This window comes from Podarcis bocagei (assembly GCF_964188305.1).
Source record: "Podarcis bocagei genome assembly, chromosome: 6".
Classification (NCBI taxonomy): domain Eukaryota; kingdom Metazoa; phylum Chordata; class Lepidosauria; order Squamata; family Lacertidae; genus Podarcis; species Podarcis bocagei.
The window spans coordinates 47858331-47870471 of record NC_138130.1 but is presented as its reverse complement, the minus strand read 5'-3'; the positions used below and the strand labels follow the sequence as shown (position 1 = coordinate 47870471).

The 12141-nt window shown below is 44.3% G+C and overlaps 1 protein-coding gene across 1 annotated transcript; it reads right to left on the bottom strand.

Moving 5' to 3' along the window:
- Nucleotides 1–1022: 1022 nt before the first annotated feature.
- Nucleotides 1023–11835, bottom strand: XK (X-linked Kx blood group antigen, Kell and VPS13A binding protein). Its single transcript, XM_081197802.1, has 3 exons — nt 11478–11835; nt 8839–9101; nt 1023–3272 (listed from the first exon to the last, which is right to left on the bottom strand). Exons 1-3 carry the CDS (start codon nt 11720–11722, stop codon nt 2443–2445), a joined length of 1338 nt encoding a protein of 445 aa, XP_081053928.1. The 5' UTR covers nt 11723–11835; the 3' UTR covers nt 1023–2442.
- Between the last annotated feature and the right edge of the window lie 306 nt (nt 11836–12141).

Here is a 12141-nt window from a genome sequence, read left to right as displayed (position 1 = left end):
AATACATGCTCTCCAAGGTGTATCTTGTGCCATCATTGTATGCCTTTCAACTATTGGTCAAGGCACATCCCATTACTCAGGCCTTTTGGTTTAGTCGATATATTCCCTACTGCATTGCTGTTCTGTGCTGCTGTTTTGATATTGGTTAGTTTACTGGTTTTCTGGCTTTGCGCTTGTTTTAATTGTGACATTTTTGTAACCCACTCTAGGATAATTTACAACGGGCAGGCTATAAGGCCAGTATAGGAATACTTGTATAAATAAATAAAATAAGGAAGTGAAAATAATAAATAAAATCACCAACAGCTCAACTAACTTCTCCTACTGACTACAACATTCTGCGTTCCAAGTGATGCGCTGCCCTCCCCTCCCAACTCAAAACTCAAAGAAGGTAAATTACAAACACCCATACAGCATTTTCTCTTTAGAGACTAATTATTTTATTCTGGGAACAAATCAGCTTTCCAGATATAAAACAATAACCACCAGGTGTTATTTCTTTTTCTTTTTAAAAAATAAGAATATCAAGGAGGGGGAGTTTGCTACATGTGCACAGATAAGGTGACCGCATTATATTTTGTATAAAAAGCTAAAGATACACATTTGTCATGCTAATTCACGCTAAAACTTGCCCCCTGATCCTGCTGTTACATGGCTGCACTGTTCAAACACACTTAATTCATTTTATAAAATTTATATACTGCTCGGTTGTGGAACTGGGCAAAAGCCAGCACTTTTTTATGTGTGTTTCAATAAAAAGCAGAAGCAAGAAACAATGACTCCACCTTGCACCAGCTAATTGCACCATGGATTTCAGCTACCATGGTGCCAACTATTGTCGGCACTGCGGTGGCAAAGGTCATTTTAAATATTATTTAAACATTTTTATAGAACTGGTTCGGTGTATTAAGTTGCTTTACAATTCTTACTTCATTTATCCTCACAGTAACCTTGTGGGGTAAGTAGAGTGTTGATCTTGGGAGTCAGACTGATCCTGGCCAGCACTGATGTGGCCTCACTTTGCTGGGAATAAGCCTCATTGAACAAAGTAAGACTTACTTCCAAGTAAACATGCATAGGACCAGCCTGCAAATCATCACTTTGAGAAATTTAGAAGAAAGGCAAGATGCAAACCCAGTAAACAGTCAAATATAATTATTTGTTCAAAACCCGCCCAATGGTTTTTACAGCTCACTGGCTTTTGGATCAGGTCCTCCCATGCTCAATGTAGAAATCCACTCGGCCAACCTGGCCACTGTTTTGGAGACCTAATCACTTTAATGTAATAATTCTAGTGAATAGCCCCCCCCCCCATTTTCAGTAATATCAGTAGGTTTGACTTAATGGAAACATTTGGAAATATTCATGTAAAAGAGTGGATATCAACTGCAAGACATTGCTAAGATTTTCATTGACTAAATGCTTCCTTAACTACTGCTACATTCACCAAAGCTTTCTTAGCATCATACAAAGCAGAAATGTAATTGACCAAGACAATCAGAATCCAACAACAGAAGCAAACCTAAAAACCAAGTGTTTAAGCTGTTTGGAGAGAATCAACACTTGTGGCACTTTGAAGGAAAAATTGACAGGACGGGGCCAAGGCCTGAATCAACAGCAAGTTATTTTATCACTTTCCATTATGGATTCAGAAGCTCCCAGTTCCAATGCACGCAGTCAGGATGAGATCATGTCATACGTAACCCAGATAAATTCGGCACTCAGTGGCAGGTGAAGGAGCCCAGTTTGTATAAAGCTTTAAAGCACATTGTTAACCTGTGAGGTTTTGAACGCTCCTTTTCACTGATCGATTTCGGTCCTTGCATGAAATAAGAAGTTCCTTGAGTCAGTCACTTTGTCATTGCCTTGCCTTTTGTTTCATGGCTTGCAGAGGTCCACCCGGACAAAGGTTACAAATCCCTGATCTAAAGTCAAGGTGCAGTGAAGCACCCCATCCATAAGGGGGTGCTGTCTGTTTCCAACAGTTAAAATCCCAATTATCTTCACACACTGAACTACCATACCAGCACTGCAATGCTAGGACTTAAATGTGCCTCCTGCCATGGCGGTCAGAGGGATAATCAGAGTGCATCCTTCTTTCTAAACCACCCAAACCAGGGGTGGCAACCTGAAGCCCCAATATGTGGCCCACCAGGCCTCCCCAATCCCCACCCCCACCCAAGTCACACCCACCTTGAATGTTTTTGCTTGGCAGGAATGTGCCCTTGAACTCTGATTATGCCTCTTGCTTGCCTGGATTTAGGAAGGAGAGAGGAGTATGTGAAGAAACTAGCCTTCTGTACAAAGAAAAAATTTACATTTGCTGCTCCGCCCACTTTTTCCTCTAGACCCGCCCACCATTGGGATGTTTCCCATAAAGGTTTTCAGACCCAGGGGCTAAAATAAGCATGTCTTGAGAGTGGTGGCTCCTTGACAGCAGTTCTAGGCATTGGACGAAACACTTTGGTGGGCATTTCCATTATAGGATTCATTTGCCTTGCAGCTGTCCTGGGCATCATCAACAGTATCGTCTGGGGTCTTCAAGTCTGCCTTTTCCCCAGAGTTGCTGGGTGCAAGAGGTTTGCATACATAGCAAAACAACTTGAAACACAGTGCCAATCCTTCTGAAATATTGGAGGAGAAAAGTTTTTTGCACGGGTGGCAAAACTGGTAGAAGACGAGCATAAAAAGAACAGCTATGCAATAGCCAATCAGCAACTGTAAGACCAGCAAAGGGGCACATACATACGTGTAGACATCAGTCTTGTACATATACCACATCAGCAAGAGAAAAGCATTCTCAAGGAACCTCACAATGTAATATAAAGCCAGCCTGTACCAGTTTTGGGATTTGTCAATTAAGTCGGAATCATTCAACTTCAGCTGCACAGCTGACCAGCAAAACATATTAATACCGGCATACAGGAAAGTGAGAAGGCACAAGACAATGGCAGTGCCCACTTTGCTCAAAGCCTTCTCTATATTTTCCGGCAAAGTACACTTACTTTGCCAGAAGAGAATCCACGGGTGAAAGAAAAAAGCAAAGAAATTCACTAGCACCACAGGGAGGATCCAGATTTGAAGGACAGAGCTGAAGAGGACCAGGACTATCACCCTGGTGGCAATCTCAAAGCTTCTCCAGAGGAAGATGCAGAGGTAGGCAGCAGGCTTCACGCTGATGTCGTAATCGTCATACTTAATCTTAATGGCCAGGATGTTGCATCGCAGTGCTCCATAGACAATTGACAGGAGAGAAAGGACCATGAAGATGCCTGAGGAAAGAGAAGGCAATCAACGTTTCCGAAAGCAGCCAGAGAGCATCGTACGGCAGGAACATGCTTTCATTGGAAGTGGCTGACTCTAGTGACCTAAACTGATGTGGCTTATATTATCTTCTTAAGCACTATCCCAGTACGCACTTTTCCTAGTCCATGTGCCTAAACCATGTAGAAACAATGAGTAATGAACTGGGGCCCTCAAATGCATGCATGTTCCATGGCAGCTCGAGGACAATATTTTAGCATGTTGGGGCTTGAGAGAAACATCATTCTCAACAGCGTCAGGTACAAACCACAAAGCTATTCAAGTCTCTGCAGCTGTACTGAATTTGCTGCAAGAGCAAACTCAAGGCTTTCAGTCACTGAGCTTTAAGTGTGCAAAGTGCTAACTAGCAGCATTTCACTATTTCTCATTCAATAATACTGTGTTATTCCTGTTTTGCCCACTTGGGGGAGGGTCCACAGCTAAAAACGAAATGATAACAACTTCCTAACTCTGTAGTTGAGATAACAAAGAGAGGGTGACTGTCTTAATTCAGTTCCCTTTCCACAGGCACAAATGTAAACACTTCAATGAGTAATACAGGCTTCCTCAACCTTGGCCCTCCAGATGTTTTGCGACTACAATTCCCATCATCCCTGACCACTGGTCCTGCTAGCTAGGGATCATGGGAGTTGTAGGCAAAAACATCTGGAGGGCCGAGGTTGAGGAAGCCTGGAGTAATACATGCCAGTTGGCTTCCTGGGATTCAAACTGTGGGCAACACTCAGACGCCCAATTCCCTCAGGGTTTTATTTTAAATTCAGGCAGGGTGTTGCAATCAAGAGGGGTGTCTCTGCCACATCCTCTGGTTCTCCACATCTTAATTACATCCTTTAAGGTGCTTTGCACTGAATGGGCAAACAGGGTGGCAGGGAGAGAGATGAATGACACAATACTAACCATCACAGTGTTTGGGGTGCCTCTGTGTGGGTAGAGCTTTGAATGATGACCCATACTCATGAAATCTGTTACCAAGCTTTGCAAGTTCAATACAATCTAATATAGTGTTCCACATACACTGTAGTCTTGAATCTACTCTCTTTGGATTATCCTGTTGCAATGTGAATGAAATTAGATCAACATGTTGAGTCTAGCCATTCATATCTAATGCTTGCTTTCTCCTAAAATATGGGTCCTTGACTTGTTATGGGAAAAAATGTGCAAGTGCTTTCACAGAATAACAAGACCTTACAAGAATGTATTTCATTTGTCATTCAGGTGCTCCAAATATATCTACATACAGCAATTATCTTTCAGTGGAGTGAAGAACATGGATATTATTTTGATGAAGTCTTAATGCTTGGATTTTGTGTTGTTTTTTTAATTGTTGCTTTGCAGGTATTTGGGTTTTTGTTATTTTTGAAAAACACACACTTGAAGGTCATTTTTTTTTAATGCAAGTACTGGATTTCTTTTGCCACTCAAACTGGTTTTTCAATGTATTTTTAAACCAATACTGGACTTGTTCCAGACCATTCATTTCAGCCATATCCTGCCAGAAACTGCTTTGTTACCTTCCCATAGCTATGTCAGGTGGAGATGATTTCAGATTACAACTCCCATTATTACTCAAACCGTACATCAAAGGAGCAACCAAGGCAGCAGCACAGGGCTGTCACCTGGTTGGGGCGGCGTCAGGGACTGTGCCAAGGCTTTGCAGTCAGGGTGATCAGAGACACACTAGAACAGCCTGAGGGCCATACCTGGAAGTGGAATTGTATGGCGAGTTGCAAATCCTCAAGAAGCAAACTATACCATCATAATGACGCATTACAATAACGAAACCAAACGTGCCTCCTTTTTAAGGTACGGGAGGGGAGTGAAACTTGGCCCCTCCACCTGCCACCAAGCCTCAGGAATAGGCAAATCACTCCTTCTGTCCTCCTCACACTGCTAGCCAAGGCTCAGACAGGAAGCAGGGGCTTACGGCACCCCATTCCTTAGCTTCTTTCCAGCAAATCCTCCACCAGTGGCTGGGAGAGAAAGAGGAGATGCTCCTTTCTCCTCAGCCTGCCGCTCTGGCAAGGGCCACAGAAGGCGGGGTTCCCGTCCCCTCAGCGGCTCTTCCGTTGAGGGAGTCTTGGCAGGTGCAGGTTCCCGCCCTTGTCCCATTGCTGCAACCCTGTGACAGCCTCTCCACAACCAAGGCCGGTCACCCTGACTGACTTGCACAAAGGAATCCTGAATTTCTGCATGTCCTGCTAAGTTACCTTCTTTCGACTGTGTCAGTGAAAATTTCACACTTTGCTCCATACTTGCTAAAGACTGGCAACTGACCACACACTCAAAACTAAACGGAACAAATGAAATAAATTATGAGTATAGCAGAAGAGCCAAATTATCAGAAGAGGCGCAATTCTGAAGCCCTCCTGAATTTAGGACCTTAAATTCTTAACCTTAAAAAATAATTTGTGTGTGTGTGTGTGTGTGTGTGTGTGTGATGAGAGATTTAGGAGGGTGGCAAGATTTAACCTCCCTCTCTCTCTATATATATATATACAATAAACAGTATCATTAAAACAAACATAAAACAGTAGTATAAAATCATATTAAAACAGGAATTCCGTAGATTTAAACAAATAAAAACAGGGTCTCACGGGGTCACAGAGGGAACTCAGGACTCAGCAATCTTTTTCTATTATTTTGTTTCTGTTTTGACTATTTATTTGTGCTTTTATCTTGTATTTTTATCTTGTGAACCACCTTGAAGGGTGGTACATAAATCTAATAGATAAAAATAAATAATAAAATAATGCCAGCATCCTAGAGCATTTCACTGTTTTGTAGCAAGACCAAAATCTCAACTGGATCACATTGCATTTCTAGCCCACCTCACCTCCATGACAGAACTCAAGATAGCATACATTGGTTCCTGGGTGATTTCCCATCCAGAGACCCCAAACAGCTTACCTACAGCTAGCTTCCCATATCATACGTTTTCTGACCATAACCACTCAGGGGGGAGGAAAGGAGTAAATGGAGGGGAGGGGAGGTTGCAGTGGGGAGAAGGAAGGCAGGGCATGTCTCTGCAGCGCTACATACAATCTGGGTAGGTGGGCCAGTGAAGAAAGAAAACAGTAGCTGGGGATGCAAATTATGTCCCCCCCCCCCAGTGCCTGCTCTCTGAGGTACCACAGTTGTCTCATTTTATGCAATGCAGGTATGGGGAACTTCAGGCCTAGAACCCTCGGCAATTTTCAATGGAAAAAAAGAAATTGGATCTAGTCATTTCATCTTAGTTTCTGAAAGGAAAGTGTTTGCTAGATGCTCAATTGGTTGCCCTGCGGAGAATGAAAATGCCAATTTACACATTATGCGGCAGCCCAAATCCATTTTGCACAATAACTGGAAGTTCCAAAGAAGAGGGTATGCGAGTGATCCACACTCTTGGTTTTTGATTTTTTACATTGCCCATGAAGAGGATACTTGCACTGCAAGATATGCAGGTTCCAAATGTATGTATGAGAATTTATGCATCTCGATGAAACGGCTGTCGCATGTAGAAGGTCCCAGGTTCTTCAATCCCTGGCATCTTTGGGTAGGCTTGGGAAAGACTTCCTGTCTGAAACCCTGCTGCCAGACAGCGTGGGCAATGCTGAGTTAGATGGACCAAAGGCTGACACAGAACAGATGTACACGATTGGCTATTACAATAGGGCATGAGTCACCTGCACATCAACTTTATGTGCTTTATCTAAATCTACTTATACTGCCCGGGGGAGGGGGGGAATGCAAGATCAGTCAAGTGACTAGCTCACCACAACTGCTCCATTTATTTTAATTTAATACTTAGCAACCATCCACTTGTCTGCGGTCATCAGGATTTTTGGTTTATTAATCTTTCAGGGCCACATTCTCTGCTATTTCAATGTACTCCTGAAACTTGTTTAACTTTAAAGCAATCAATCGCTGGACATGAGTCTGAAAGTGCTAAAGTTAATTTCAGACCTCTAATAGGATTTCCCACACATATACTCTTGTAACTCTGGGTGTCTTCAAGCTGCTCCTTTGAATTAATTTTCACATAGAATGTGTCGCAAGAAGTTGTCTCTATATCCAGATTCCCCAATGTAGATCTGGAACAGTTTACTATATTATATGTATTTCTGATGTGAGACAAAATTACGCTCTTTGCTTGTTTGCAACATCAGCATTCTTAGTGACTCCTCCCCAAGCATCACTGCAAGCAAATATTTTAAACATAGTTTTAAAAATCAAGTAGCCAGCTGTCTGTGTCCATAGAAGTTTGTTAACGTTTGAAAAAGGCTAAGACAGGGGTTGGCAACCTAAGGCCCATGGGCCACAAGCAGCCCATGGGGGTCATTTAAATGGCCCATGAGCCACCCCCAAACCGAGCCACCCGCTCAGCAAGTCCCCCCCCCAGCATGGGGACTCACTTCCACAACACCAAAAATTGCATCTGCATGGATGCAGATGCCGGAAATCGTGGGTGTATGCGCAGTCCGGCCCACGGAGAGATCTCCTCTGGAGTGAACCGGCCCAGGTGAGGTAAACCTTGCCTACCCCCGGGCTAAGTGTGGTGTAGTGGTTAAGAGCGGTGGACTCATAATCTGGTGAACCGGGTTTGATTCCTCACTCCTCCACATATAGCTGCTGGGTGACCTTGGGTTAGTCACACTTCTCTGAAGTCTCTCAGCCCCACTCACCTCACAGAGTGTTTGTTGTGGGGGAGGAAGGGAAAGGAGAATGTTAGCCACTTTGAGACTCCTTTGGGTAGTGATAAAGCGGGATATCAAAGCCAAACTCTTCCTCTTCTTCTTCTAAGATGTCCTGTTAGTATGCTCCAAGCAGCTAAGACTAGGGATGAGATATGACAGAGTGGGGAGTCTTGGTCTCATTGTTTCTACTTTTATGAATTAAGCACTGGGGGGGGGGTGCATCCCTAGAGATGGGGAACCTGTTATCTCTGGGTGTTGCTGGACCACAGTTCCCTCATCTCTGACCTTTGCCCATGCTGGCTGGGGCTGACAGAAGTTGGGAGTTCTCTTCTCCCTGCTATAATTCGTAGAAGGGCTTTCCGCTTCTTATAACCCAGTCTGTAACTCTTAGTAGAGAAACAGTCTGCTTAATTTATTTGCTATATTTATGTAAAGCTACTCAATAACATTTTTCTCTGGTTGGCTTTCAGCACAAAAATGACAGTAGTACAATCAAAAACGTAATAGCCTACATTAAATAACAAATTGCATCCTAAAGATTTCTGGCGCACACATTTCCAACAAGGAGTAGAGTAAAAGCAAATAAATATATATTTACAGCACATACACAGAGATTCAGAACGCTAAAAGCACAGGTTTTCAAAAGGGCTGGGGGAATTTTAATAACTCTTCACCTGGTGCCAAAACAACCATAAAGTAGGTCATTAACCATTTCCACCTGCATCTGGTTTCCTAAATAGCACATTAAGTGAGAGGATATAGCTATTACTTACCCATAATCCCTATCTCTAAACACTCACCAAAATGGAATACTGAAAAATGTACCAATTATACATACTTCTGGCTGCTGTCATCTCCTGCTGGAGGACACATATGTACAGCTGAAGCGTCAGCTGCGGTGCAGAGCCTAGGAAAGCTTGGATCACCGATGCCCGACTAAATGCAGATCTGTGTGTAAACAGCTTGCCCTCAGCTTGACCCACTTCCTTCTCAACTTCTTCCGAATGCCCATCTTTTGGCATTTGCCTCTTCTTGGTGATGCTGACATAAGGCTCCTCTATTCTGCCTGCATGAAAGTAAATATAGAAAACCTCCACGCACCTGTGGGGCGAAATGGACAAGAGTAGATGTTGCTTTAACATAACTTTTCTGAAGTTCACAATTGCTTTTAAGTAGGATGTCCAATTAGAAAGAAGTTAAGGTGGGCATGAGAAACACCCCTTTAGCCCATTCTTAAGATTTGAAAATCATGGGTGGAACTCAACCACCATGCCTCACCAGCAAGCACAAGGATGTCCACTTGCAAAGGGAGAAGAGGGGAAGAGCATTCCATTACGCAGGTAGAGATCCTTTTGCTGATGGAATATTTGTGTTGCACTAAGCTCTACACAACTCCACATAATCACATAATCCTATGCAGAACACATTCTTGACAGGTCCCTGCCCAAATTGTTCTTGAGAACATTTAAGGAATGACATTCTGCAGCCTGCTTAGGAAGTTAATATGTATTATTGTTGTATGATAACATTTTAATCACTATTAATGTGCATCAGAAGCACATAGTATAATAGTGCATAAATAAGATGTGTAAACTTGATGGCTAATTCACTTAACTGGCTTTCCCTATGTCAAGAGTTCCTACAATCACCATGGCCAATTGAGAAACCATGGAACGATTGCTCTGATGCAGTACTACCAAATGCTTCCAGTTCAGGCTCCTTGTGTGCAGCTGTGTATATGGACTTACTCTTTGAAGTTACTTTATTGAAACATGGTAACTTTTAGGTCAACAGCAGAATACCTTGGGAGACTGAAATGTTTTTCCAGAGCTTAATATTTATTAATTAACATTGTATTTATACCCCACCTTTTATTTAGAAAGCAAGGAGGGGATTGCTGGCAGGTGATGGCATACATCCAATAATATTAGAAAAGTTTTGGATAACAGTATTAGGCCCTGTAAAACATTGCTCCCTCTGCTTTCCCCCCAATTTGGTGTTTGATTTGCATGTACAATTTGGCTTCAGGAACAAACTGATAAGAAACTTAATACTGCTCATGCTTCTTTGCTTGAAGGGATAACTGCCCAATAGTTAATGATTTATCAAATTTGTTTATTTCTGTTAAAGTGCATAACCTGTCTTTCTAGGCAAAAAAAATCCATTCTGGGTGGCTTACAATGTTGTCAAAGTTGAGATATGATATATTCAGAGAGCAATAAAGGGTAACAAAAGCAATAAAGGGTAACAAAAGTTTAAGTCTTAAGGCACCTTAAAGACTAAGACATTTTTATTACGCCATGAGCTTTTCTCTCTTTTTTTGCTGCAACCGACCATCACAGTTACCTCCCTGAAATTAAAAACAACAGAAACAGAAAAGAAACCGATAGAATAATTTGTTAGGAAAATACTTGCTGAAACAATACATGCTGAAGCAACACAATTTACCTCTGGGTGGTGAAAGAGAGAGAGGGGGAGAGACTTGAAAATGGCAAATTGCTTCCAGGATGATGACGTGTGTGGGTGGATATTTTAAAAAATAATAATAAAATCAAAGCAGTTTGATTTTGGCATTATTATGTTATTATAATGTTAACAAAAAACAAGGTGCCTGAAGAGGAGGTTATAAATATTTTTAGTAGATAAAAATAGGTTTGACAGTTTCTTCTGCTTCAATTTTCAAAGAGCAACTGTGTGTGGTCCACAAGAAACTCAGCCTCCTTCCTCTTTATTTAGTCTTACTCACAAGCTGAAATATTTTCACTCAACCCAAAAGGTAGAGACTACTCAAGATGTGTGAACCTGTTATATTCTCAAGTCCAGCTCTCTCACCACTGCCTCCCTTATTCCAATACAGCTTTCCAGAAGCACACTCTACAGATGGGCGTGTCTGTGACCAAACGCAGGCATGCTTCTCTGCCAGTTATTGCTCACAGGCAAAACCGGATCAGGCAGCTGTGCAGATAGGAAGCATCACAGACCCTTAACCGCACACAGTACAGATCCATTAACATGCATGGCGAGGGAGGGAGATTTCCAAGCATATAAAAGGAGACCACGTCCTGATGGATGCAGCAAACAGCTTAACACACACAAAACCCCAACACCTTTACTGTATTTCACTATAAACAAAGCGGTCCATTGTCTTGCACATCTGACCGAACAGAGAGCCATTGCGCTATTTTAATGGTCACAATTCCCTATCCAGATCTCTCGGCATAGAATCCACCATTGAAGCGATCAGCTTTTTAAAAATTAACAATAAGGCTGGAACTGGTCCCCAATTCAGACACTCGAGTGCGTGTCCAGCATTCTGAGATGTATGACAGCCATTGTGGGGCGTTGCTCTTCCAGCGCAACTGGGGCGGCCACCCCCTCCCCTGACCCCCTTTCCGCCCCCGGCCAGCCCTCCCCGCTTGGGCGGTCCTTCTCCTGCAGGAGCACCTGCGGGGATCGGGGGCCCCGCCCCCCACCCACCTGACGAGGGGTCCCAGCTGCAGGATGTGCAGGAGCAGCACGAGCGGCCTGTCCTTGCTGAGGTCTCGGTGGATGAAGACGAGGCTGAACTGGACCAGCACACAGGGCAGCAGCGCGAAGAGCAGCGTCAGCGACTGCCAGATGCGGTCGCCCGCCGAGCGGTAGGTGCTGCTCAGGTACAGCGCCAGCGCCGTCTCGGCCACGAAGAGGAAGAGCGACACCAGCACCGAGCCCGGGAATTTCATCGCCGCCGGCGGGGAAGCCAGCCGGGCAGCGGCTCAGTCAGCGGGCAGGAGCAGGGCAAGGCCGGCCACGCGCGGAGCTCCGCAGCCGAGGCCGCCAGCTGCCCATCTCCCGGAGCCCAAGCTGCCAGCGGCGGGAGACGCCCGAGCCGCGCCTTCGCCAAGCGCCCGCTAGGGGGCAAGCCTGGGCGAGCTGCTGCTGCGGCGCCGGCCGCCCAATTGGACGAGGCTCGCTGTCTTCGGCGGCGCTCGAGGGGATGGCGGAGGAGGATCCACGAAAGAATCCGAAGTGCCGGGCCTGGAGTTGCGAAAGCTGTCGTTGTCTCCTAGACCCGGATCCCTGGGGGCTGGCTGGCTGCTTGCTTGCGGCTCCCTCCCCAGCTGAGAAGGCCGCTCTGTACATGCGCAGGTGCGCTCTTGTT